General features: G+C 42.3%; 2 protein-coding genes across 5 annotated transcripts; one reads left to right on the forward strand and one right to left on the reverse strand.

Moving 5' to 3' along the window:
* Positions 1–281: 281 nt before the first annotated feature.
* Positions 282–5,053, reverse strand: slbp (stem-loop histone mRNA binding protein). Of its 3 annotated transcripts, none has more exons than XM_005463114.3 (8): positions 4,631–5,053; positions 3,539–3,682; positions 2,897–3,010; positions 2,719–2,784; positions 1,864–1,986; positions 1,601–1,756; positions 1,412–1,520; positions 282–963 (listed from the first exon to the last, which is right to left on the reverse strand). In XM_005463114.3, exons 1-8 carry the CDS (start codon positions 4,687–4,689, stop codon positions 904–906), a joined length of 831 nt encoding a protein of 276 aa, XP_005463171.1. In that variant the 5' UTR covers positions 4,690–5,053; the 3' UTR covers positions 282–903. The 3 variants fall into 3 exon arrangements, with proteins under 3 accessions (XP_005463171.1, XP_003458153.1, XP_005463172.1); XM_003458105.4 differs by having other exon boundaries at positions 2,719–2,790; positions 4,631–5,051; XM_005463115.4 differs by lacking the exon at positions 4,631–5,053 and adding an exon at positions 4,245–4,389 and having other exon boundaries at positions 2,719–2,790.
* A 3,295-nt stretch (positions 5,054–8,348) lies between these two features.
* On the forward strand, positions 8,349–26,817 carry ccdc142 (coiled-coil domain containing 142). 2 transcript variants are annotated; one of them, XM_005463116.4, is made up of 17 exons: positions 8,349–8,704; positions 9,322–9,390; positions 11,798–11,844; positions 13,195–13,404; positions 13,649–13,873; positions 14,237–15,546; positions 17,891–18,168; positions 19,125–19,211; positions 19,565–19,753; positions 20,855–21,015; positions 21,774–21,926; positions 22,090–22,204; positions 24,443–24,620; positions 24,783–24,893; positions 25,671–25,771; positions 25,925–26,093; positions 26,374–26,817. In XM_005463116.4, the coding sequence occupies exons 3-17, from the start codon at positions 11,842–11,844 to the stop codon at positions 26,480–26,482; spliced, it is 3,399 nt and encodes a 1,132-aa protein (XP_005463173.1). In that variant the 5' UTR covers positions 8,349–8,704; positions 9,322–9,390; positions 11,798–11,841; the 3' UTR covers positions 26,483–26,817. The 2 variants fall into 2 exon arrangements, with proteins under 2 accessions (XP_005463173.1, XP_025765107.1); XM_025909322.1 differs by lacking the exon at positions 11,798–11,844.
* The last annotated feature ends 735 nt before the right edge of the window (positions 26,818–27,552 follow it).

Consider the following 27,552-nt stretch of genomic DNA (forward strand, 5'->3'; position numbering starts at 1 on the left):
ATGATCCTTATTCTTCCCAGCTCTCCTAAACTAAGCTAAACAGATTCTCACCAGTGACGGGCAGTTCTGGTTATCTATACTCTCAAGCACACAACACTGGTTTATGTGTGAGTTCATACAGTATTCAACACATTTTCCATTAATTACTACATCAGCTGTGTGAAGTGTGTCAGAGAGAAACTCTGGTTTCAAAGTCACTGTTTAAATCTGTGGCATGCTGTCCAACGGTGGACCAAGTTTTCAGCAGTTTTTAGCCAAAAATCACAAAAAAAGAAGAAATATTGATTTTTCTTGTTTGTTTTATTTGTTTTTTTTATTTCAAGTTCTATTAAAGATACAGCAGTAAGAAACAATTACATTTGTATTAAAACAAAACAAAACAGAACAGAACAGAAAACAAAAAGCCACAGCCCAATATTTCTCAAGGATAACTCAAAACAACACACATCATTGTCTCCGATTTTCCCACGTCCTTTAAACTATTAAGACGACCCCTCCGAGTTCAGACAGTTTCTATGCATCTGGAATCTTCTCAGGTAGAATATGAGAGATGTAAGCTCACATTTGCACGAAACTAGATGCACACTCCAACAGGCCTCTCACTGGTACAGCAAGTGGGGGTTTTTACATACCAAATTCTGAAACATGCTTGATTAAAAATGTAAAATCTTGCCATAAAATACTCTGAACAGATAAACTACAACAAATGGCCCAAACTGTGGATGGAGAAACATATGGTGAAAACAAAACTCAATATTAAAGTATAATCAATGACTACCAGCCAAAGACACAGCAGAGTGATGCTGTGTCCACACAGACTCTTAGCTGACAGCTGGAGCAGTTTTTCTGAGTGGACTGTGTGAAGTCGATGTCGGGGGGAAGACTCAACCATTCAATAACAAGCTATGACATATTAGGCTCTGCTGTCCTTTGTACTTTGACCGGAGTACCGCAGTCTTCATCCTGAGCAACACAACACAAACAACATCATTTAATACAGTGTTTGTAAGGGTGGCTTTCTCATCTGTTGATTAAACTTTGCACAAAAAGTAAGGAGACCTGTGTTTCTTCCCATTGGACAGCCTGGTTGTTTCCCCTTAAATGGGCCACATTTGTAAAGAAAAAATCCATTCGTGGGTTAAACAGCAGAGTTGAGTAAAGAGAAAGCTGAGCAAACACGTTTCCTTTCTTTTTGTGCCAAGTTTATAAGCAATCCCACCATCATCATCTTTATTTTCTTAAAAACTGATGGATCATCTAAACAATGGACCAAATAAATATTTAAACCAAGGTTCCAGAAAGATTTAGTCAAAACCTCTTAAACAAACTCTACAATCGTTACTTGTCCGTCAGTCGTCAGCACGTGTGTGGGCCTCAACATTTCAGCAGCACCTAAATGACTTCCACTCACCTCCACTGACAGGCTGTGTATCGGCAGCGAGGTCTGGCTGTTCTGGGAGTCAGTAATGGTTGGGAAATCTAGTTCAATGTCCATTACATCATCAAGGTTGAGCTCCTCACTGGTGGGACAAGGAGAAATCATACATGAGGACGGCTTTCAGCTGACTGACGACGTGCAGAATGTGTACGAGTGTCTTACACGACATCGAGGGTCTTGTCCTGGCCTTCCTCTGCAGGGGGGTCCCAGGCATGTAGTTTGACCTTCCACAGTTTGATCTGCTGGTCCCAGGAGCGACGACTGTACTTCCTGAACTTATTGGGAGTTTTTGGATGAACGCCTGGCTGACGCATGTGTCTGAAAACAAGAAACGCGGGGATTAACGTTGACCAGTGTATTACACACACAAGCAGTGGACAGGCTTTACACTGGATGTTCCACAGCATGCGTTTCTGTTGACCTACTTAGGAACTTCTTTGATGTAGCGGTCGTAGGCCAGCGTGTTCTTGCCATAGTTGATCTGTTTCTGTCGTCGTAGTAACACAGCTTCATCGGTTTCCAAGTTATCTCCCTCTCTGGAGTCACAGCTGAAGCACAGACACATTTAGTCCACATTCACATGCACACAATACAAAAATAGAGGCACAACTAACATTCATCACGAAAAGAGCCCGACTTCCTTCATAATGATTTTATTCTAAAATGATTGTAAACACAAAGTTGTTGAAAAATGAAAAGGTTATTGTCATGTTAAACAAACCTGTGTTACTGTTTAATGGACAAAACTACATTAGTAATGAGTTCAAAGCCCATGACATGATATAATACAATGTAACTACGTAACAGTAACTATGTAACAGTAGTCTGGAGTGTGTTGAGATGTCAGTAAGACTAGAAAAGTTCTGACAAACCAAAACTGGATCAGTTCAGGATTTGGGGAAACAGCAGTTAAAGCCATATTTGACACGTCGTCGTGTTTCAGCCTCGCTGTCACAAGGACAGAAAACCCTCATCGTCTCATAGCAGATATGATATTTATCACATCATATTTTGATGCTGAGCACTTTACTTTTGTTACCATATAACTGAGCTCCATTAGTGCAATCTGTTTTACCTTACTCGCCACTTTGTTCAGTGATACTGCGTTGATTTTATTTCATGTTTCCATTATTTTGGGGATGAATACGTTTTGTCTCGTCTTATTTAATGTTAATAATTGCACACTTGTATAGCTGCAGGTGGATGTGTGGTTTGAGAAGTGAGTGTTCCATCAGTTCATGAATATTCTGAGTTGAAAGGTCTGTGAGAGAATGAGATACCTTCCAGAAGAGCCAGACGAGGCCCTTCTCTCCCTCTGGGTGAATTCTGCCCCCAGTATCCTCCTCCTGTAACTGAACACAGTGCAAACAGTGAGTCTGCAATCCAAAACAGGAAGCCAGTCTCTGCTTTCAGGTGCTTAAAAAGACAACTGAAATAATGTAGAAACTGTTTAATTACCGCTGCATGTCTCTGTGCACATCCCTCCTCATCTCATCGTCCTCCACCTGGCTGCCCCAGTCAGCCTGTTGACCACAGCGGGACACTGGACCTGTGCTCTCTGGAGTAGTAAAGCTAGGAGGACAATACCACAGGTTACACACACACAGGGATGTTACTGCTACAGTTCCTGCAGATGTTGTGGCCACATGTTGGTAATGGAGTCAGTAAGCTGTTTTTTTAAAGTGGTTCATGAGCAGAGACTGGCTGGCTTCACTCAGCAATAATGTAGTTTGATTTTTTTAAAACACTACCATTCAAACTAAAATCATTCTAATAATTTACCAAATATTACTTTACAACCACTGTGTTATTTATTTTAATTTAAAACAAACAAACAAACTTGTTTTTCTTCTCGAGCCTACACTGGAGTTTGGATGTGAACTACACAGACCAATGAAATTCTCACGCTGTTTACATTTGACAAAGCACCTTTGAACAGGGCCATTAAAGCTGTGTGGGTCTGAAACACTAAAACTGAAACATTTCCCCAACAAATGCCAAAAATCCACAAAGCTTCAGCCGCCTCATGGCTTTTCAGTTATGAGTTCCCTGCATTAATATACATTTATCACTTTCCACATTAACTGAGCTTACTCTCACCTAGCATGTCTGCGATCAGGGTGTTTGTAGCTGGAGTCGGCGTGTCCGTTCCTTCTTTTATCAATATCATCTGCCTCGCTGTTGCTCCGCAGGCTCCCATTGACGCCCCTCTTCCTGCAGTGGGACCACCGAGATGGGCCAAAGCTACACAAGAAGACACAAAAAAAACGTGTAGATTTAAACATGCCAATTCATTCTTGTTTTGATATCAGATTTCTGCAAACAATTCTCAAAAACATTCTCTTCTGTGTCAAATTAGGGAAAAAAAATCATGGCTGTTAAAAATGCAAAACCAGCAAATATGTGCAAGAACTGCAAACACACGGTGGGACGCACGGTCCCACACAGGAAAACACTCATGACGGTTTCACGTCTCCGTATTCCACAATGGCAAAGCTGCACTAACTGCTTCAAAATGCTCCGGGGATTTCTTTTGAACCTTCTTAGACAGATTAAAGTTTAGAGAAGGTGAATTTTATTTAATAATAAATGATTAGTTGAGTACAGTGGGTAAAACTGGAGCCATACATTTCCTTTAATAGACAATTTCTCCCGCCAACTTCTTCCGATTGTTCGGACCATCATCCATCTGTGACTCTTGTTTTTCCTGGAGGAGGGCACTTAGGACCGCGTATTCTAATATCAGATATTTTAATTCACGTTATAACTACAGCTGTTAACCACCTTTCACGTTTCATCCACTTACTTGTGTGTTACATTTAGCATTCAGTCCACAACGTATTCAAGCGTTAGCTTTAGCAGTTGTCTGTGTTTAACGCCTTATCGTCACCTTTTTACCCGCACTGTTAGCTAGCATGACTGTCAGGTCCACTGTTCACGACAGACTCGCTACAGACTGCTAGCTTCTACGAGCTTAAAGAAAAGAAAGTAACCATAGATACTAGCAAGAACACTGCGTGTACTAGAGTCACGCAGGTCCATCAGGTACAGTAAATGTTTTGTAGCTTTCAAAATGTCCACATCATCTTTGCACACAAAGGTTTAGCTAATCTGGCGCAGTGGCTTCCATTTAACGAGCACAGACAAAGGTTTAGCTGTGAATAACACACTGAGGCGGGAATGTAAACAGACCTCTTTTCGTGCTCGATGCTGTGATCCTCACGTCGCCGCTCTTTGGTCCAGTCAGACATGTTCTCGGTTAAAAAACAAGACTGCGTAGCAGAAGACTTCTTGGTGCTCAGCTGGGAACTTACAGCACTCACAGTCTGAAGATACGCGCCAACTCTGAAAGACGCGCGACCTCAAACGATCCACTCGGTCACGTGGCCGGAAGTAGGAACGCAGGAAGCCCACAGCTGTCGAATATGTGCTGGGCTAAAAGCGCGTGCTCACACTGTAGCTATGGTGTTATTTTTGTGCCAATAACGCCATATGTATCCCCTCTGGCAATAGTCGTGCGGCTTTCTTGTGACCTCTGAGCTTCTCTGAGCTTCCTCCAGGATGTTTAACTGTGACCGAGCGGATGTGCTCGATCGGCCAGTGGACGGAGAAGGGGCGGGTCTAAGTGCTTCGTTTTTTTTTCTTTTTGACGCGGTTCGCTCAGAGTCCTCCAAAGGTGTTCTCTCTCTGTGCTGAATCTGTGACGACCAAAGTGACGTGTTTGTGAATCCCAGTTAGATTCATGTCGGAATGTGCCATTTATAAAAAGCACGTGGCAGCACAGTTTAGTCCATGTCTCAGCCTTCCACAGAGATATCATGTTCATATGGTGGAAGAGTTCGTAATGCTGTAGAGAGACTGCATCACAATAGTTTCCCCCATAGCCCATAAAACTAAGTACATTGTCTTATATTTAAGTGCTGTGATCCGGTGGAACTCCATTCTGCTGATATCATTCCGGTAAAAGCTTTCTCAGTTGTGACATTAGAAATATTTAATCCCGCAATTAGATGTGCATTCACCAGAATCTCAGGAAGTTGTCACTTTACATTTTGTGCCATAAGGAAAAGGACTTAGAACAATAAGGTCCTGCAGTCCCTGATTCTGATGATCAGATTTGGAGCAGAAGGTCCTGTAAGGTGTTATGTTACCAGTGTCATTTAATAGGTACATTATAGACCATATTCTGTTCTCCTGCCAGTTTATTTAGCAATAAATCTATATTCCTAAATACCTAATATCTACGTGAAAAGGGAAAGACCATCTCTGAATCGAGGAGGGGGCCTAAGGGTACATCTTTCGCCATCTTACAATGCTGTGATTGCAGCCATTCCCCAACTCTCTGTGAATGGTACTCATGGCCATTGATCAGTGTTCTTTGATCAGTGGGTTTTGGTCAGTGATTGTTGATCAATGGTCATGGGAATTTGCATAATTATGATTAAGGAACTGACCTCACAGCCCATTGTTCCCTCAGTGGGCTGGTTTCAGTCATTATGCAAATGTACTGTTTATAAGGTTTGGGGAAACCTGCAGTCAGCTGAGACTGAAGAAGTCACTTGGATGAGTGACGAAACGTTTCTCCCACAAAACGCTACGTCCAGATGAACAGAATCAACTTTTGGAGATACCTAATATCTACTGTTCCTCAGTGGTGTATTATGAGGGCTGAAGTTGCTTGTAGACAATTTCAGTATAATAATTATGAATGAAATTAGTCTTTGTGTTTTTCTGTCACAATCACATCTTAGAAGAAAACTCATGACCCACGGCTTCTTAAATATTCGGTTAGTGATATTAAACATAAAGCTATCTGTTTTTTTAAATATCTTAGCCATTTTATTTGAATGGTAACATTAATGCACTCGAGAATAATGACTTTCATTCCTCTATTTATACTCTTTATTTATTATTGCTTTTCTAATGTAGTGCATTTTTCTAAATATAAATTAGCCTTGTTTATAGCTTTTACTGCAGTTTTGGAAAGTGGCCAGCACCAAACTGGAGTCTTCAGATGCATTCCCTTTAAGTAACTTAATTATGTCTATAAATTTTTCCCTAAATCCAAGCAACTCTGAGGTAAGACTGGAAATGAAATAAAAACTCTTTTAACTCAACATTGTTTTTATTTATGTGCACATGAGCTGTTAAATAAGCACACAGAAATACTGATTTAAATAGTATCTAAAAAAGACAGATCCAAAACACACAGGTGTCTGCACTACTATAAACCGTTACAGTGAATGTCTGCAAACCACGGTAGCTTGGAACATTTAAAACCACAGAGCCCAGTGTTGTTGACCACAGCTTGTCACAGAGTTTTGTCATAGCGCTGCTGACTCAGCCTCCTGGAGACATTGCTTTTGTAAGCTCCCCCCCTTTTCCTGGGAGGTACTGGTGTTTACATGGATGTGCTTGTGGTGCTGGCTGGGCTCTGTACCAATACTGGGTTCCAGAGCCTCTGGTTTGCATACCTCAACACCATTTGAGGTTCAAATAAAAGGGAATGCAATGTTGTATTGGCCACAAGGAGACTGTCCATTTCACTAAAAAACTGGAAAAGAACTGTTCCCTTTCCATTTGATTTACTATTGTCCTTAACTTTGCAGACATCAACAAGTGTATTCCATCTGCACACTCTGTCTGGGCAGAAAGGCTTGGGAAAACTGGCCTGACAACTTCTCTGAAGTTTCTTGCCACAGAAGTTTTTTTGTTTGATTTGGAGGTAGTGAGGCGGGAGTTGATTGTGCGGTGTCCTGCTGAGGCCATCATCTTCATGATAGCGGTGCTACTGCATCAGGTCTATGAATGAGTATTACAATTTTCAGGACTTTTTACCAGTCTGTTGTGGCCAGTGCCATGCTGGGGCAGCAGGTGGAGGGTCACAGATGCCAACAGACTCAATAAACTGATCCACAAGGCCAGTAATGTTGTGGGGACGGAGCTGGACTCCCTTAGGGTGGTGTCTGAGAGGTGGATAATACCTCCCACCCACTCAATGATGTGCTGGCTCATCACAGGAGCACGTTCAGTGAGAGACTGAGATTACCCATAATGCACCACTGAACAACACAGATTGTCGTCACCTGTTTTCTTACCGATCACGACTCAACTGCATAATCATAGGTACGGTGGCTGCTGTAGGACAATCAAATCTGCAGTAAGTCCAGGCTGTCAGTCCGCCATTTACCTCAACGGTCAATAAACTCTTATATGAAGTCAGGACTGTTTATCAAAGGGAAAGTGTGACGCTTAGGAGCTAGCTAGCTGACATAATGTTACCTTATAACCACCTGTTGTTGTTATTTAGCCGTCACGTTGTCAGCTGTCCAGAGAATAAAAAGCATGTTCATGCATGTTTTTCCTGTGTTAGAGCCTTGACTTTAATTAAAAAGAGGAGGCTTGAGGTGAGGAAGAAGAAGAATGAAGGAGGTGGGAGGGCAGAGACGGAGGAGGAAAAAACAGAATGAGAAACCGATGATGAAATCTATAAATCTTCAAATGTTAAATTGTCACGTATAGCATTAATGAGCATTAATGTTTAAATTGTAAATAACTTATAAGGCCTACTGCAGATGTGGCCGGCAATGTCCATTTTGGCCACTGTATTAAAAATGACGGGGAAAAATCTTGAATACAAATTAAAATATTATATATTTTAATCTTATGCATTATGTAAATTAACTAACTTTGCTGAACATAACTTACCAGTGATTTTTTTCTTTCCTTTTTTTAAGGATCGTTTACATCATGATTGTGTTTTCAGGATAAATGAGGTAATATGCTGTTTAATGTGATCGTTGTTTTTTTATACAGTAGTTACAGTGTAAACAGCCCATTATTTTAATTATGTCTGTAAAATGCGGAAGTATCCTCTTATTGAGGTGCAAAAGTGACGCAGGCGCAAGAGGCACCAATTCGCCGCTTCTTGTTTACCATAACAACTGGCGACGCTTTCTCCTGATTGGCTGCAGCTACATCCTGTCTTCCCAGGCTTCTGCCATTCAGATGCTATTTTGAACACTTCCTTCGTGGATTAACGGGAACGTCTTTAGAAAAGGAGTAAGTCAATAATAAGATAGTTGGCTGGCTCATCCAGTGAGGGGAAACGTTAGCCATAGTCAAGTGCGGATAGCAGCGGTGTGTCAACGCTAACATGAAGCGTTTCTTCTTTTGCGGGGAAAAAGTCAGTCGGTATTCCCCAGAGAAGTTCTTCTGTTGAGCCGAGATGCCCCAAAGATGGACGCCTGGACACAGTTTTGATGAGTAAGTGTACAGTGGCTGGAAATAAAACATCTGCTGGCCCTAACTAGCCTTTGTTGAGCTGACTGTGGTGACTCCATTAGGTCATTGCCGATGTTGGAAACAGGAAGATGTTAGCATGTTTTCCATGTCTAGAAGAAGAGCACAGACTCAAGAAAACAGTGCATGGATACACTTTTACACCGTCAGACAAATGAAATTGGAATATGTACCTTCTGTTGTTGGGTTGTGTTTACGTTATTGTTGAAGGCTTTAAATATGACGATCTGTCAGAAAGTTCACAGACTGTCCCCACTGAAGCAAACATGGGTGAGCACTGTCACAGAGTTTGGCATTTAGACACAATGGACAGCAGAGAGCGTTGTGGCTGAACTATAGTGTGATACAGAGGAAGCAAAGAGACACTTGGCATTGCTGACACAGTATAGCAGGGAGCATTTTTAGATGTCAGCTGTTCATAAAAATATTGTGAGTTCATACCGTGGGTTCATATTCACATCACTGACAAATGATTTCTAATATAGACATTCTGTGACAACAGAAATGTTGGTGAGTGAATTCTGAAATAAATGGGACCTTTTTGTGCCTTGAATTCATGTTTGTGCTTTGTCCTTTCACAGCTTTGTCTAGTATGGATCACAACATCCCAGAGATACTGAAAGATCCTGATGTAGAGCGAGGCCTGATTGGTAATACACATACATGCCTACACACACACAAACACACACATGACTGGTGACCTGTCCAAGATGTGCTGTGATAGGCTCCAGCCCACAACCCTGATGAGGATAAGTGGGAAAAAATGGATGGATAGACTCTCATTACAGATTGTGAAGATAAAATATATTTTAGAACCTAATATGAAACCAAGGGCACAACAAATAACAGAGAGCACAAAGAGCATTATGGAAAAGTTCCAGATGAACTTTGTGTACTGTGTGGTATTAGTTATGCTAAAATAAAGACCATTCGAAACAAAACAGAAGGCTCACTGTGAAAGTTTGAACCGGTCACTGTCTGCATTTTAAATCTGACCTCACAGCTGGCTGAGCGAAACAAGAAACACGTTTTTATAAATTATTGTAAAAGTTTCTCATCATGTGCACATCTACCTGCAGCCGCTCTCTCCTCCAGCGTGCAGCAGAGGACTTAGCTCTGCTCCTCGGGCCTGAAGCACATCTGATTCAGTTGCTCTGCTCCACAGTTCACTTTTTATTTGCTTGGATTAATTCTCCACACTGTGGCCTCTCTGTTCCGTTTAGCTGTGGTTTCCCCCACTGGTCTGCACAGCTGTGTGTCTGTAATCCACTCAGCATTTCATCATTAGCTGCCACATTAATGACACATGGCTAATGTGGCTGTTGGATAACTGCTAATAATTAAATGGCTAATGTTAACGTGTGCACCATCCGGGTTAGCATTTATCAGAACTATTCAATACTTTAATGCAGTTTTGATTTTCATAAGCACTGAAATGCCAGTAAGTTGTTAGTTTGCTATTCTGTGTGCTTAATATGAGCACTTTTACAGTCATTCACTCATCCAGCTTTAGCATTTAATATCAGCTCAGGATTAAATCTGATTCTGAGAACAGTAATGCAGAATCACCGTTCACATCAGACTTCTCTGTAGAGGGTTTTAGACACAGATTGCACAAATCAGTGAGCTTTCATTTGTCATTGGTCACAGTGAGGATGTGGACATATTGGAAACATCTGAGTGCAGATGATGCTAAAGTGATTTTAAAACATCCATCCATTTGCGTCCACTTATCAGGGTCGCGGGCGGCGTTGGAGCCCATCCCAGCTGTCATAGGGCGAGAGGCGGGGTACACGCTGGACAGGTCGCTAGTCTGTCGCAGGGCTAACACACAGGGACAGACAACCATTCATGCTCCCATTCACTCCCACATATATAGGCAATTTAGTGTTTCCAGTTAACCTAACCCCACTAACTGTATGTCTTTGGACTGTGGGAGGAAGCTGGAGTACCCGGAGAGAACCCTCGCGAACATGGGGAAAACATGCAAACGCCACACAGGAAAGAGTAAATGTATTATAAAGTAACATTTTAAATCTAGTGTGTAGGTCAGGGGTGGGTAATCTCAGTCCACGAGGGCCGGTGTCCCTGCAGGTTTTAGATCTCACCTTGGGTCAACACACCTGAATCACATGATTAGTTCGTTACTAGGCCTCTGGAGAACTTCAGGACATGTTGAGGAGCTAATTTAGCCATTTAAATCAGCTGTGTTGGTTCGAGGACACATCTAAAACCTGCAGGGACACCGGCCCTCGTGGACTGAGATTGCCTACCCCTGCTGTAGACTGATTTGTAATCTGATTACATCTGATATTCAGTCGTTGAATGCTTACAACATTTTGAACGCTATGGAGTCTTAGTGGAGACGTGGGGTGTCCAGCCAGTCTCCAGACCTCAGTCCTATAGAAGATCTGTGGAGCAAGCTGAAGCTTTGTGTTGCCAAGAAACTTAAAGCCTGTAAAGAGGAGAAGGCCAGCGTTCCTGCAAAGGAACGTCTTACCGCCGTGCTTGCAAACAAGGGTTTCTCCACCAAATACTGAGTCATCGTTCGCTTGGGGATCAAATACTTATTTCACTCAATGACATGAAAAGTTTATTTAGCACTTTTATGTAACACTTTATTCATTTTTGTTGGTTTATGAAATGAATGAGATTGTTTATTTCTTTGTAAGTGAGCCAACTTATTAGTTCAGCAGTGGGTGTGAAGTAACTTATAATTGTTACATGGCCAGTCTGTGGCTACATAAAACCTGATTAGGCCTAACAGTGACACCTCGGCCTCAGTATTCAAGGTGTCAAGGCAACGTTACAGCTTCCAAAGAAATGGTGACTACTTCTATGTATTTTAAATTGAATAATTCTAAGTACATGATAATGCATCGGTTTATTGGAAGACATGATAACACACTAGCTAAAGTATATTTATGAGTTACTATTAAATAACCTCAAACAGTTACTTACTGTACCTTAAACATATTACATGAACCAATGAAATGTGAGGGATTCTGAGCAGGATGAGCTACGACTGATCATTCGTTGTTGTTGTTTGTCTTTCAGAGGAGTTTCACTTCCTGTATGCTAAACAGAGCATCTGAGTGCAAATGGTATGATTTATATATGTGACAGCAGCACAACATATTGTTTTTCTATCCAATAGTACTGCACAGTTTCTACTAAGCTGAATGATTAATAAACATTAATCCTCCACCACCGTTTCTTACATAAGGCCATGCTTTACCACCATGTGAACATAGGTCCTCCCATTACAGTCTTTTGATTATAACACTGTGAAAAAGCCTTAAGCCAACCCTGATTTCTTTATATTTGGAGTGAGACCTTGTAGTTTTTCAAAGGTTTTCTTTGGACTGCTTTAGCCTGTACCTGACCCTTTACTGAGGACTGTTTATGCTAAGCCCCTACACTGACCTCTGCATCACTCCAGACTAAAACACACACATAACTGAAGGAAAGAACAAGTGTTCTTTCACAAAATAAACATAACACATAACAAACAAACAACTTTTTCTTGGACACATGTTCCTATTTCCCATTTAAATATTCTGATGATTCACCTTTATTCTTATTTAAAAGTAGGTAAAATAAACACACAAAAGTTTTAGAACACCTCAATTTTTCCAGGTTTTAATTGAAAATTATGCAGTTTAATGTTTCATTTCGCTGTGAAATGAAAGCATAGTACAAATAAACAACTGGAGTTGAAAATGAAATCACTGAATCAGTTTATAGACCAAATATATTCTGACCTTCTGACTGATCAGAGTAGCCTCCTTTGGCAGATATAACAGCTGAACACAGCCGAGGCTTTCCTTCTACAATAGGAATCAAATATTCTCCCATATCTGTAGCAGAAGTTCCCATAAATGTGAACCTTGTAGGCTGCTTTGCTTTCACTCTTCTGTCCAGTTCATCCCAAACCAGCTGGATGGGGTTTAAGTCTGCAGACTGTGCCGGACACTCCATGTTTTCAAGCTCACCATCTTGTTCTTTTTTCCTGAGGTAGTTCTGGCACAGCTTGGACTGTTTGGGCTCCTTATCCTGCTGTAGGATGAACCCCTGCCCAACTAGGTGCATGTAGGAAGTAACAGCACCTGCTGTCACGGCTTGATCAGCCTCCGTTGCTGCAGAACAGATTTTAAATTGTTAACCCATGTTGTGCTCCCTGAAAAAGGCCTTTTTGTAGAATTCTGAAATGTACATTATTTTTCAGTTTTGGTAACCTTACCTTTGTTTTAAACATCTGGTAGCTCAACACTTACCTTTGTACCATTTAAAGCTGTTCATTGGACTTGAACTGCAATAAATAGCTGGAAAAACTGGGCTGTTCTAAAACCTTTGACCGTGTGTACACATACACAAACATATGAAATGAAAGTGTTGGATTTTACACCCGTTCGGGTTACTGGTTACAGATGTTTATGTCTCGTTCCTTGCAGCAAGCTGAGGGGTTAATCAGGAGCAGCTTTAACCCCAGTCTGAAGTGGTTATTCCGGAGTCACAGTCAAGATCAGGAAGAGAAGAACTTTGTGGTGGCTCACAACCTGGTGTCCCGCTCTTCTGAGCGCCTGCTGCGTCTGCAGCAGGCGCTTCTTTCTGTGGCGCCTCAGTGGCAGCTGGTGGACAGTGTACAGCTGGCATCCTCTCAGGTGAATTTCTACAGATTGCAGTGTCACTGGATTGTGATGGGTGAAAGGAGAAGAACACGAGTGAATGAAAGCTCTTGTAGTACAGCTTAATGTCTTCAAAGATTATATCCTCAAAATTCTGACTCTTTAATTGCCGTTTTTGGGATGAGGTCATAATATTGACCGCTGGAACAAACATCAACCTTGTTATAGCTGAGTTCCTAATCTCCTCTCCTCACTCCCACCTCCTCCCCCGTCCAATCAGGCCTGTTTTAAAGGAATGCCAGATGAAGCTGGGGTTCTTCTCCTGCCCTCCTCATCCTCCCTGCAGGGTAAATACAGAGCTCAGTGGAGACTCCTGGAGCAGCGATCCCTGCTGATTTTTATACACGAGTACACGAGGAGGGCTCGCCTAGCAGCGGTTTACATATCCAGTGTGAGCAGACTGTTGGAACATCAGCTGAAGAAATCACACCTCGCACCTCAGCAGGTTAGGCCGAGCTCTCAGCACTGTGATTATTGAAATGACTCCGTGTGGTCTAAAGCTTAGTGAGCACTGTGTTATATAGTCACATGCTGTACATCACACTGTGCCACAGAGCTACCAAAGGGAACTCTCCAGTTGTGCTTTTCACATGCACCTTCACTGGGTGATGTAATGAAACGTCTGTGTAACAGATCACAGACTCCAGTCCGCCACAACCCTTAGTTGGATCATTGTTAAAAATGGATGCAGGAATGCTTCTGTAACATCTAACATTTGACATCTTTGATATAAACACAGAGTTTTAGATTTCTTTATCACCACCAGTGTCTGTTCACACACTCACAGTCATTCTGCTCTCTTTTTCAGACCCCATCAACTTGGTCTTCATGCAGGCTCAATCTGGGTTCACTGAGTCAAGAACTCAGGGTTCATCTCACTCACTGGTCTTGCCTGTTTTCCAAAGTCCAGTCTGACGACTTCTTGAGACGTGCTGTTGGTCAACATACCAGGCTACTTGTAAAAATCAAGGAATCTCTGGACTTACTTGGTCTGCAGGCTCTGGTTTTGATGGAACACTATGTCCAAGCGATCCTGTCTTCTGTATTCCAGACTGACTTAGACTCTGTACCAAAAGAAGTCTTGGAGGATATTTTAACAGGAACTTATCATTATAACCATGTTGTTGATGAGCAGAGAGGCCAGCACAGCGCCTCCAAGCTAAAGACTGCAGTAATACAGCAGGCACGTTTTTCCACATTGGATTCCAGTCTTCCAAGGATCAAAAGCCATCACCCTTCCCCTTTCTCAGTCAAAGAGTTAATGATGATTTTAGCAAGCTATCATGCAGAAAGTGCAGCCAAGCAGCTGCACTACTGGGCTTCAGAGCCGCCCTGTTACTTCTGTCAGATCCACAGCAACCATGAGACTTGCACGTGTGCTCATAACTCCAAAAGTCTCAGCTGTGGGATTTCCACATTCAGATCTGAGTGGACCTGGGAGCAGCTACATTATACATATCTAATTTCCTCTCCTCTTTTCTCCATAAGTCGTCCCACCCCCCAGATCTCTTGCCAAAATACCAGTACAACACCTCCTGTTTACGATCCGGCCTTGGAAAATCGTCCCTCTGTTTCAGCCAATCCCACAGCTACAGAACATAAAGAAGAGAACTCTAAAAAAGACCAAAGTAACCAGTGTCAAAAATGCATGTCCCATTCTGCTTTTACTCAGACCGGTGTAGAAGCTTTGGACTTGGCTCAACCTGATCTGGAGAGAAAGACACGTTTAGAAAGCGGTGCACTTCTGCAGACAGCTTCACCTTTGTTAATGAGCTCCCAACATCTCCAAGGCATGCCACCGTCGAGGATTTACCGACTTCAGCATTCCTCAGCAGAGCTGCTTTTTCAGGTGTTTGTTTCGTCCAGTGATCTGCTGGCTCCACTGGTTTCACATACACCCACACCAGAAAGACTCAATGAACAGCCGCTTCAAACCCCAGTAACAGACGTGTTAAATGGGAAGGTTGACTCAACGATCTTGAGCGCTCGAGTCACAAATACACCTGATTCAGTGGAATTAAATAGAGAGAGCTCAAAACTGAACAAAGACCAAAATGTGGAGAGAATTCAACAGGAATGGGCTGAACTGGAAATAACTGTGCCAGATCCCACCAGCAGGTATGGTCAAATCATTGTTACCACCTACCAATGATGTTGGTAGTGTTTCTGCATGCGTCCGTGTCGGTCTGCCTGTCTGTAAACAAAGGGCTCAAAGTTTGGAAGGAATTCTGACAGAACTTTGTAGGGATGTTGAGTCCACTCATATCTGCCTTGCATGTTGGGCCAGACCTCTACCTACTTTATTGGTTAAAAGCAGACTAACTTAAAAACTTTGAATCGTACAAGTGTGGTGTTTATTGTCAGCATATAGAAAGTGCTGTATGAAGATGTGTCACATTTGATCTCTGATCTCTTCTTCAAGGTCAATAAATTGATCTAAAGATCAAAGTAGTAATAATGCTATATAGAACTATTTAAAATGATGTTTCTTACCGCCTGTTTGTATTGATGATATATGGGGAATGATACATGGCAGGTTCTAAATAGCACGTTACTTTGTTCCTCTGACGTCTTCTTCAAGGTCAATAAGGTTCAACTTTAATTAGTTTAAATTTTTCATAAAATTAACAACAATGAAAACATGATCTGGATTTATGGGGATTCTAAATATCACTCTACAGTTTCCAGTATGTCACATTTACACTCAGGTCTAATATCTGCCACATCTTTCAAGTTGACCCCAGAATGTGTTATTTTAAAGAAAGTGTTGTTAATAGAAATGGAATGAACTGCCTCGTTAGTCAGAAATATAATGTAGTCAAACATAAGCTCAAATTATTGTTGTCCAGTTATTTACAGATCAATACCAGTAATCTGTTCCTAGATGGTGTTTGCGTAACCAAAAGTTACTGTCATACTAACTTTTTTTTAACTGCACTGAAAGTTTATTGAAACAAATATTTTATTTATATAAAACAATATTATTCCTTTAAAAGTAAATACTGCTGGTTTGCGATCTTGGACAGCTTTTGTTTGTATTTTTGATTGGAGACAGTGCAGAAAGCTTTGTTGTTGTTTTTTTATTGTGATCTATAGGTCTTCAGAAAAATAGATCATTACGCCAAAGGTTCCGCAAAATATAAGAGATAGCGGCCCGTTAAGACACACTGATGCAGAAAAGGCTTCTTAATTAGCTGTTCAGTATCCTTTATTAAGGTGTTCAGTCAGTTTGAGTCAAGCTTTGATTCGTTTTGCTCCTTGGTGCGCTTCATTTGTACAGGTGTGAACACAGTAATCACACAACTGCAAAAAGGCCCTTTGGAGGAGGTGGTCTTGGTACGGTTCCAGAGCAGTTTGTTTCTAGTTTGAACATGATTTAACCTCGATCCAAACCAGCTACCAAGGGTACGTTGCACGTTTCAGCTAAAAAACTCCCAGTAGTCACGTGTCCTGTGTATTCAGAGATGCAGGAAGGCTCTATAGATGTGCGAGGGTCAGTACGAGCTAGCAGCCAGCGGTGAAATGAACATAAAGTCTCCATGTTCTCTGACAGTCCAGAACACGGCGCCTTCTTCCTGTATTTACTGTTCTTCTTAACGCTCCAGACACATCAGACACAATGTTTTTCATGACTTCACTGATGTGATGATAAGAGCCACAGTGTTCACGCTTATCACATCAAATCTGAGATATTTGACACTAACTGACATCATGGATTAGTTCAGTTTTTTTAATCATGGCAGTTAAATTTTCATAAATACCTAAAACATAAACGTGGATTTACGTCGCAGATGTTCTGGGAATTCATATAAATACACTTTAATAAACAGATCAAGCAGTTATTAGGATATATTTATTAACCTGGGACCCCCTGTGATCATGTGTCTTAATGAAATAAGGTGCACTGTGCTGTATGCTGTTATATCCTGATCGATCTTGGTTCATTCGGGGAATATTTTGAAGTTCATGTAATAATAATAATGTAATAGTAATAATGAAGTTAGTGCTGTTTTGCATGAATATTGCACAATTCTTTTGCTTTGAATTAAGATTGACAAAGTAAACCATGAAACAAAGACTGAAAGCAGTTTTCTCATGACATAAGTTGTTTTGTTGTTCTTCCCAGTTCTTATGTTGTCCCTGTTGGGGCATTCCCAAACTAATGATTTATAGTAAGCTGGACAACTGCAGGTGGAGGACGGTCACACACAGTTAGTTTGTGCATGTCTATCTGATAATATCAGTGCATTCATTCTGATTCCTACAGTCTTGAAAGCGATGCATTAAAAATGCAGACTTGGGCCAAGAAACCTGGTCTGTTTCTGAAAAAATGATCATTCAGGCATGAAAAAAACACCTTCAGATGGTGTAGGATTCATGGAAATGAGTGCATGTTTATAAGCTACTACAGTGTTTCTATCAGAGGATGGTTAAACATTAAGAGGTGATTTGTATCTTTCAGATCAGAGAAGGAGGAGATGTTTGAAGCAGAGATGAAGACACTGGAGCCGGACCTTGTTTGCTGGTCTCACTCAGTCCAGTGGTTAGACCTGGGTGAGTCTCTGGTCTTTGCTGATCTGCTTGAACAGTATCATACCCTGCTGAGGGCTTTCTGCAGCAGAGCCCTGTGGCTGCAACTACAAGTCCCTGTAGCAGGACACACTGCAGGAAGCATCAACCTCCAGGAGCACCACAGGGGTTTCCAGGTCATCCACCGGCTCTGTCAGGCTTCAGACACTGGTAAGAACATGGCCTCAGCAGTCGCCGTGCTCACTGTCTGACGATGTCATTCAGACCCTAGCAGACATGTGGATGTGTAAAGTATAGTCCAGGATGAGCGTGTAGTGCTACAATGTTGTACACTGCTTTCCTTGTTATGTTTGCTGTTTTGTGTCTGTGTTGTGTGTAACCTCTTCATATTTTATCTTCCTTTGGAATGGACACATTTCTGCTGCCTGTAGTCTTATCCATGTTTGTGATTGGTCACATTAATCTATTGATGAGCACGTTCACATGAAAGTGGGGGCGCACCTTTCACTGATGGATTGGGAAACCCTGAGCTGATAACCACCTTCGTGTGGCTGCTTTGCCTAAACTTAGAGTCAGTACACAGAAGATCTGTCAGTTATCAGTTATGTTAAACTTGCTTTGTAGTACAACCCCTGGTGGGGTGAAATGTTGTCTTGGCGCACTGTAGCTCTACGACTGTTTGAGAGCACACCGGTCTGAGGTGTCACCTGACTGGTCTTGCTCTGTCTCCGGAATAATCCATAGAATTTTTCACAAAGCTAGAACTGTGCTGTGAATACATCTTCCTTGCTTTGCTGCAAAGCTACAAGATTTATGAAACTCTGGGGAAAGGCTCTCAGATACTAATCCACACAATCTCAGTGAGTGTCTGATCATTGTGTTTGCTTCTGGCACACATTTGGACCTGATGGATGGGAGATGCAGTGTGCATGCAGTGTTTGTATCCCACAGCCTCTCACCAGTAATAATCACAGCATGTGCTGTCAGAAGGAGCTGGGGGGACTTTTACATGGTTGCTGGTAGGAAGCTTCTCAGCACTCAGGTTAACACTTTTTTCATTTAATGAAGTCAGCAAAAACTCAGCGAGCAGCTGAAGGCGGCTGGAAAACCAAGCGTATGAAGTTGTGTTGTGTGTGACACTCCTGGGTTATGTTGTGTGTTTTTAGGTCAAGTTCCAAAGGAGAGTGAAGTCATGCTGGAGGACCTGAGTCTGTATGTGTTACTGGTTACTGCACATGCTCAGTGGGACTATGGTTAGTGCGCTTAGACTCACACACTCATCGGTCTGCTGCTCTGACCTTACATATTCTGTTTTTACATATATGTCTTTTTTTTGTTTTAGACATGTTGTGATGTCATTAGCTTTGATTTCATATTTGACTGACCTGAGCTTTAAGATGTTTTACTTCATTTTTAACAGCAGCAGAATTTCCAACAGTTGATAAATATAAAGTATCTTATGGTGTTTTGGTTTTTTTATTCCTCAGCAGCAATAAATAACACCAGAAATCGCTCGTCTATAAAAAATAATAACATTATTCTGCAGACTGACTTTGAGTTGAATCACTGCCCCATGCTGTCTTTCTGTTTCGTTGTCTCTCCTCAGAATTGTGCCGAACTTTAGGTTCAACCCTGACAGATAAATGTTTGGTAAATCAGAGAAGCTCGTTTGTGGTGAGATCATCTAAAAAAGATGAAAATGTGACAACGTCAGCAACAATGGAGCGTTTCCTTCTGCTGCTGCCACCTCTCCTGTCGTCTCTGCGCTGCCATCAGTCACACAGCAGAGCCTCAGGTAAACGTTCCACCAGCAGCACTCTAACCAAACCCAGTGGAAATGACATCAACTCATACTTTTACACAGGCTAAGATGTCAAAATAGAATCTGCAGAAATCGCTGTGTGCAGGGCACAAGACTGAAAAAGCTGGATGTGATCTTTGGGCAGACGTATCTAATAAGTGCAGTTTGATATTTGCTGCGATGCATTTTTGGCTCACTTGGACTTAGACTTTACTCTGTGTGAGATGAAACAAAGTTTACACACTGAACAACAGATTTAGACCAGAGTAAACAAAGATTTGGTGTAAAGACCACACCATGGTGAGCTCTGTCGCTGCGTCCCATTTATCTCAAAGGTTGAATGTTGCAGCAGGTTTTCCTATCATGGAGGTCTTCCTTAAAATCTCCTGACTTGCTTTCTCGGTACACTTTAGCTTATTGTCCATCAGTATTGTGAAGCACAGTCCAGTCATTTGGCTGATTTTGGCTGATTAGAAACCAGGCATGCTTTTACCTTCACTGTATTTTATAGGTGATTTCATCCGCTCATTACACAGGTGGATCCTAATTTCATAAATAATGTTGCTCATCATAAGAAAGATGGGTGATATTATGTGTTTTGCCAGAGAGTCCATCCATCTCTTCCCCTTCTCTAACTCAGGGTTGTGGGTGGAGTCTATCCCAGCTACTATAGGGCGAGAGGCGGGGTACACTGAATTGGTTGCTTTACACACGGCCAACACATTCATGGGCAGTTTAGAATCGCCAGTTCACCTAACCCTACGAAGTGCACATGTTTGGCAGGAAGCTGGTGCGCAGTGAGAGCCCATGGAAACGTGGGAGAACATGCAGACTCCACACAGACAGGTCCATCAGGAACTGTGAGGCTGTGTTAACCTCTCTGTCTGCGGTGTGTCGTCAGCGTGCGGCTGTCCTCTGCTGACAGACTCTTTGTATTATAAAAGGAACGTCTGCAGGGAATCATCAGATTGTTGGGACTCTCTCTTTAATATTGCAGAGTCTTTACCTGTTTTTCTTTTTTAAAAACAGTTTCTATATAAAATAATAAAAATAATTGAATTGACTTGATCCCCTCTGTCTGTCTCCCCTCCACAGGTCCCTTCAGCCTCTTCCCCTGTTCTCTGCAGAGGCAGACTGTTAGTTTGGTGCTGGCCTCCGTGCAGCTGTCTGCTGTATGGGTGATGTCCAAGGCACACCAGTTCCTCTCCTCCTGGAGTCTCAATAAGTTCCTGCTTATTACACAGGGGGACCTCACAGTAGGTTACTCATATATTACAACCAGAACACTTGTTCTGTAGAGCTGGGTGATCAGAGACTGATATCAGTGGAAGGGCTGTTTCATAAACATGATGCAGCACAGTACTCACACCACTTTGTACTAACATTGGAGTATAAACAGTGTAAAGCATGATGTACTGTCTTTGGTTCTGTACTTATTTGTGGCCCAAAGTTCATTTCATTTATTTTACTTTGGTTTTTATTTATTTATTTTATTTAGCAGCACGGTGGCACGGTGGTTAGCACTGTTGCCGCACAGCAAGAAGGTCCTGAGTTCAATTCCACCATCAGGCCGGGGTCTTTCTGTGTGGAGTTTGCATGTTCTCCCCGTGTTTGCGTGGGTTCCCTCCGGGTACTCCGGCTTCCTCCCACCGTCCAAAGACATGCAGTTTGAGGGGATAGGTTAACTGGATAATCCAAATTGTCACTAGGTGTGAATGTGTGAGTGAATGGTTGTCTGGCCCTGTGTGTTGGCCCTGCGACAGACTGGCGACCTGTCCAGGGTGTACCCCGCCTCTCGCCCTATGACAGCTGGGATAGGCTCCAGCGCCCCCGCGACCCTGGAAAGGATAAGCGGAAGCGAATGGATGGATGGATGGATGGTTTTTATTTATGTATTAAGGATTTCATGTTTCAAATACAAACAAAATTAGTTTGAGCAGTGGTGCCAAAACATTGGGATACAGTTCATCTTTAAGCCTCAGTGTCAGTTTAAATGTGTTTTTTGTGTCTGCAGGTGATGAGGGAGTCATTAGAGGCGCTGGTGCATCAGACCAAATCACTAGTGATGAATTCACACAGTGACCAGCAGTCTACTCTACATACCCACAGCCAGCTCCTCCTGCAGCAGCAGCTGGAAACTCTCGACCGTGCTCGGTCCGCTCTGCAGGTGAGCTGTCTGCTTTCTTCTGACAACCAGGTCAGAAAGCTTCACTGCTACTGTGCAGACTGGTGAAGTGTGTGTTTAGTGTTGCTGAGGATCATATGCAGGACTACACAGAGCCACAGATGATTCCCTAACCAGAAATGTTGATGTCGTCACTGTCCCTCAGACCTTCTCTTCTGTGATGCTGAGGACATTCTCCAGTGACTGCAAGCAGAGGTCAGGAGAGATCTTTGAGCACACCATGCCTCCTGCTGTACACTGGAAGCCCAGCCACAGGACAGGTGCTCGTATCTGACTGTATGAATTCAGTTTACCTCAGTGTTTTATGTGGATTTATGTTGTAAGGTGAGAAACGTTCTCCGTTTATGACTCTGGTTCTGGTTATATGGTTTCCTGTGAAAGGGAGTTATTATTCACACTGTCACCACTAAGTGCTCAAAGGTGGCTGTAAGGTTTGGGTGAGAGGAAAGCTGACAGAGTAGTGTGGAGGACAACTATATACTATATAAATGTTATACCAGCCAGTAGAGGAAGAGTTTCAGAGGAGTGGAAAACTTACAGAGAGGACAAGGCACAAACTAAAAGACAGAGAAGTTATAAACACATTTGAATAAAGACCACATTGATCAGGTGATCAGCTGTGGATCTTTAAGGTATGGTTTAAGTACAGCAGCCTTTAAAGCCAGTGATGTCTGATGGGCTCTTACAAAGTGAAATGGTTTTGTAGGTTTTATGAATTCTGAACTTAAAAACTACCCTAACCCTAAACACGCTGTTCAATGAAGTTATTTAGTGTTTTATTTTATTAGGCTAAACTCATCAGGGTTGGGTTTAAAAGTCGATTTTAGTTTGAATAAAGTGATATCGATTCATTAAATCCTGAATCCATTTTTAAATGTATTTTTGTCAGAAACGCCAGGATCTCAGGTTAAAGCTCACAAAACTATTTCAACAACCACCAAACAGCTAAAACAGTGAATGAGAGCAGGTAACAGAGTCCGCACGAAGACATAAACACAGCGCGTGGATCGCTCACCCGACAGCACGTACACGCCGCCGCGGCCGCACGTCGACATCTCACAGGTTCTGACGCTGCAGCTTTCATCACTCAGCACTCCAACAACAAAGCCTCATTTCTGCTGTTAAACATCATGATGCCAATGACAAACTCTCAGCTGTGTCTGTAATCAAACCTCTGTGACTTTGCTCTGCTTCACCTCAGCAGCATCAGGTCATGTTCACATGCTGATTCATGGAGCATCTCCTTCATGTTTTTATCTTCAGTTACACAAAGACGTCTGCTGTGATGATCACACCTCTGATGAGGTCACAGTGTTGTTATAGTTACACTGAGTTTGCAATTCAATTCAATTCAATTTTATTTATATAGCGCCAAATCACAACAAAAGTCGCCTCAAGGCGCTTTATATTGTACAGTAGATAGCACAATAATAAATCTCTTGAAAGTAGAGATAGTGTCTGTCTCCTGAATCCAAACTGGAAGCTGGTTCCACAGAAGAGGGGCCTGAAAACTGAAGGCTCTGCCTCCCATTACACTTTTAAATACTCTAGGAACAACAAGTAGGCCTGCAGTGTGAGAGCGAAGTGCTCTAATAGGGTGATATGGTACTACAAGGTCATTAAGATAAGATGGGGCCTGATTATTTAAGACCTTGTATGTGAGGAGCAGGATTTTGAATTCAATTCAGATAAATAGTCAAATAATTTGGAATTCAATATTTTTAATTTACAAGCTTTAGAGAATTCTTTCAACAGTACATATCCAAGATACATGATCATCATTATAATATTTCTGAGTCCGTTATAGAAACGATACCCAGCCCTACTCAGTGCATTTAGCCTCAGCCAGAGAAGACTTTGGTTTGAATAACAAAGGAAATTACTCATGACTGAGTAAGTTTCATGGATGTTAAAGTGTTTTAATGTTTTCATTAGGATTAACACTCAGACACTCAGTACTATGTGACTGTAATACAGTAAATGTAGTTTTTCTGTGAGAGACCAACCCACAAACTCAGGTGGGTGATCAGGTGACCATGTGCCGCACCGCTGGAGTGCAGCAGGTTCGAGTCTCACTCCTGGCTCTTTGCTGTCTGTCTTCACTGCTCCAGCACCAACGCTTCCTGATCAGTCTTTGTCATGTTTTGCACTCAAAACTTTGTCACTAACAGCTGCAGGTTGGACTTGTCATACAGTCTGTTCCTTCCACAGTGACTGCTCCATCCACGTATTATGAACAGAGCACCAGCTGTCATGTATGTGCTTTGAGTCGCTGTCCTGGTAAAGCAGCAGCCACAGGGTGTAGTTAGTGTCATTGCTTATGAAAGCTTTTATATTCATACCAACCACACTGAAAATAAATGACTGTATGTAAGGAGTGCTGTAATATTTCTCAGTTCCACAGAAGCTAAAAGTTTGTATTTCAGTTGCATCGTGACTCTTCATTTCCTCTGTGTCTCCTAAAATGGCCTTTTTTATTTTACGCTGTGTTTCCAAAGGTTTTCCCAACAGTCCCAGTGAATATGCAGCTCTGGCAGCTCAAACTGTGATTGGTCAAGTGTTAGAGGGTGTGGCTCCTCTATCTGATGATGCACGAGTCCAAGCGTTGAGTATAACGATGACAGCGTTCATGGAGGCATGGATGGAGCACATCCTGAGACAGAAGATCAAGTTCAGGTGTGTTTTAGAGCACAGACTGTGTTATCCAACAACCTGATGACATATCATTGAAAACAGAGCAGTTTGGTACGTGTGCGTGTGACTCTTCACTCACACATGTCACATAAAAGCAAACCATTTTCAGATGTTGACAAATGTCCTTTTGCTGTGTGTTTTTAGCGTGCAGGGCGCTCTTCAGCTGAAGCAAGACTTTGACTCTATTAGAGAAATGATCCAGTCTGACCAGTATGGTCTGTCAGCGGAGCTCCACCAGCAGCTGCTCAGCCTCCGGTATCACCATCTGTCTTTTTCTCTTATTCATTGTCATCTTCATCTCCTTGTCAAATCTCTCTTGAATATTAACTAATCAAACCAGAGTTTTGTAACAAATATCCAAAACCAGCCTACGTGTTTATGAAAGCTTAGCAGCTGTAGATGCTCCAGATATCTGAGACCACTGTGAGCTTCAGGCTGTGGACGCTGTCATCTTTCTAGACCACTGAACGTCACATTTTTCCATCACCAATTTTAATCAATCACGCAGTCAGTAAACATGCAACTTTTGGGGCTGTGGGCAGAAACGGGCACAGAGGAAGCATCCAAACTCCACCCAAAAGACTGCAGACAGGTTCAGACTCGTTATGTTATTTGGCAGCAGTGCTGACCTCTGCACCTCTGTGCCAGCAGAGAAATGAACACACTGCTGTTTGCACTGCAGACGTGATGTGTTCTCTTCCACTGAGGCTGATTGTATATAAAAGTCGGGTCACTCTGACAGTAGTGATGTCAGAGTGGGACTCAGTTTTCCAAACTCAGCTGTGGTGCTGGGACCAGATGTGCACAAGAAGATAGTAACATTTGTACGACTATTTTCAGTATTTAGTCACATCTTTGTTGTACACCTCAAACATTGTGACTTCAACTGCTTTGGTTATGTACTGGGTCTGTTCAAGTAAAAAACTATTAAATAGTAAAGTGTTAGTATTTAATATTTTACTATGGTGAGAGAGTCTAAATAATAACTGATGATGTTCCTCAGTACTTTGGCTCCTTTTGCTCTGTCTGCAGGGTTTTTCAGCAGGTGGACTCAGCAGTGGTGTGTCTGCTCCAGCAGCCGCAGGCTAAACCATACGTGCAGTCTCGATCCTGGGAGCCTTTCACGCGCTGCTGTAAGTGTCACATCAGTCTGCAGCGTTCAAATGTGCCAACACCTCAGAGTTTATTGTTCCTTCAGTACACAGACCTTACAGAGGCGTGTGGTTGCCATTCATATGACAAATACAATGAGAGGCAGTGGTGATGAGCCCTGTATAATCCTCCAGGTCCGGCTGACAGAAACAGGGACAGCACTGATGCTGCTGTGGGGAGTAGTATAGCCAACCTGAGGTGCATGGAAGGCGAGGACCTGCCTCAGTCTGATTCCTCATATACGCCTACCGACCTCCCTCCAGTAGACCCATCGACCCCCGCAGAGCCTTACCTCGCTCCAAGGTACAGTTCTACCATTTTCTCTACAGACGTAGTGCAGAAATTCATCATTTTTTTGTCTTGACATTTGTGTGCCCCGTCCCAATGGTCTTTCTCAGACACATTAATGGTAAATGGACTGAGTCTTATATAGCGCTTTTCTACTCTCCCGGAGTACTCAAAGCGCTCTATACAACATGCCTCATTCACCCATTCACACACATTAATGGGCCTGATGCATACTTCTCCCCTTAAAGTCGCTCTCAGAGTTAAGAAATGTCCCGTGTTTCCTTTGTGCTCACAGCCTGGTGCTGGGTGCAGCTCAGCAGGAGTGGTTGGACCTGAGGATTCAGACCAGTGTCCGTCGCTGGAGGCTGCCAGGACTGCCCTGCCTGTCCAACTCTGAACACTGAACACACACACGCACACACACACACTTTGATTTAGTAGCAACATTTGAAGGAAATATCATGTAAATACATAAAAATAATTGTTTTATTTTTGATAAATAGACATGAGGGAGGTTGGCACCGTGGAGCAGGTACAACATAACAAACCCCAGTCAGACACAATGGGAATCACAACAGTGGTTAGAACTTTGCTTGTTAATTCAGGCTCACATATGTTTGAAATATGTCAAGTGAATGAAATGATAATTAATTTAAAAACAAAATGCTCGTATTTTCAGAAATATTTCTTTTACCTCTGTTTTTATATACCTGAATAAATCTGTTTGTATTCCTTCTCAGTTTGTGTTTGCATGTTTTTCTGCTCCTGCTTCTTTTCATTGCTGTTGTTAGTTTATCAGACTGGAACTGGACCAAGTGAAATCCACCATGAAAACCATTTGATGCTTGTTATCTCATTCAGTTGAATTCATTTCTGGGCTTTATGACTTTATTTCAATAGTTCAAACTCCCAAAAGTTTGAACTGCAGAATGGAAACAGAAAAACAAACAAAGGACCTGAAGACAGAAGCAAATGTTACATTGTGTCATAAAAATGATTTTCTTTGAACTTTCTTTTACTCTTGATTGTTGGATATGTTCCCCTGTACTCTTGATGGATGAGAAGCACAAATCATTTCTTTACTAATCCCTCCTGTTGTGTTTGCATGAGCACAAATGAAGTCAGGACCAAGAACAACAACAGTTCAGACTACTCAGTCTTGGAGTCACTAGGTGGTGATCGAGGGTGCTCCATCTGCTCCGTGTGGAGTCTTTGTCGTCCGACTGGGAGACTTCAGTGCTCACGTGGGCAATGACAGGGAATACATTTCTAATCTTGTCCATCCTGGTTGTTGCCAACAAACATCTTGTGTTCTTCTGCCATGTCCAGCTGTGCCTCCGGTCTTCTTATTAGTGCCACCGTCTCAAAACCATGCATCATCGCAGGTCTCACTCCCGTCTCGTAAACACTGTATGACTTCACTATTATACCTACCTCACATTTACACACATTCTGTCTTGTTTTCACTGATTTC

This window comes from Oreochromis niloticus, linkage group LG2 (genome assembly GCF_001858045.2).
Source record: "Oreochromis niloticus isolate F11D_XX linkage group LG2, O_niloticus_UMD_NMBU, whole genome shotgun sequence".
Classification (NCBI taxonomy): domain Eukaryota; kingdom Metazoa; phylum Chordata; class Actinopteri; order Cichliformes; family Cichlidae; genus Oreochromis; species Oreochromis niloticus.

Excerpts from the sequence above, each read along its gene's own strand:
- slbp (XM_003458105.4), bottom strand. The coding sequence starts at position 4,689 with ATGTCTGACTGGACCAAAGAGCGGCGACGTGAGGATCACAGCATCGAG. Across the intron at positions 3,011-3,538 it reads CCTGATCGCAGACATGCTAG|CTTTACTACTCCAGAGAGCA; the intron begins GTGAGAGTAAGC and ends TTGTCCTCCTAG. Across the intron at positions 2,791-2,896 it reads GTGCACAGAGACATGCAGCG|TTACAGGAGGAGGATACTGG; the intron begins GTAATTAAACAG and ends CACTGTGTTCAG.
- ccdc142 (XM_005463116.4), top strand. Across the intron at positions 15,547-17,890 it reads GTGCCAGATCCCACCAGCAG|ATCAGAGAAGGAGGAGATGT; the intron begins GTATGGTCAAAT and ends TGTATCTTTCAG. Across the intron at positions 26,094-26,373 it reads GAGCCTTACCTCGCTCCAAG|CCTGGTGCTGGGTGCAGCTC; the intron begins GTACAGTTCTAC and ends TTGTGCTCACAG.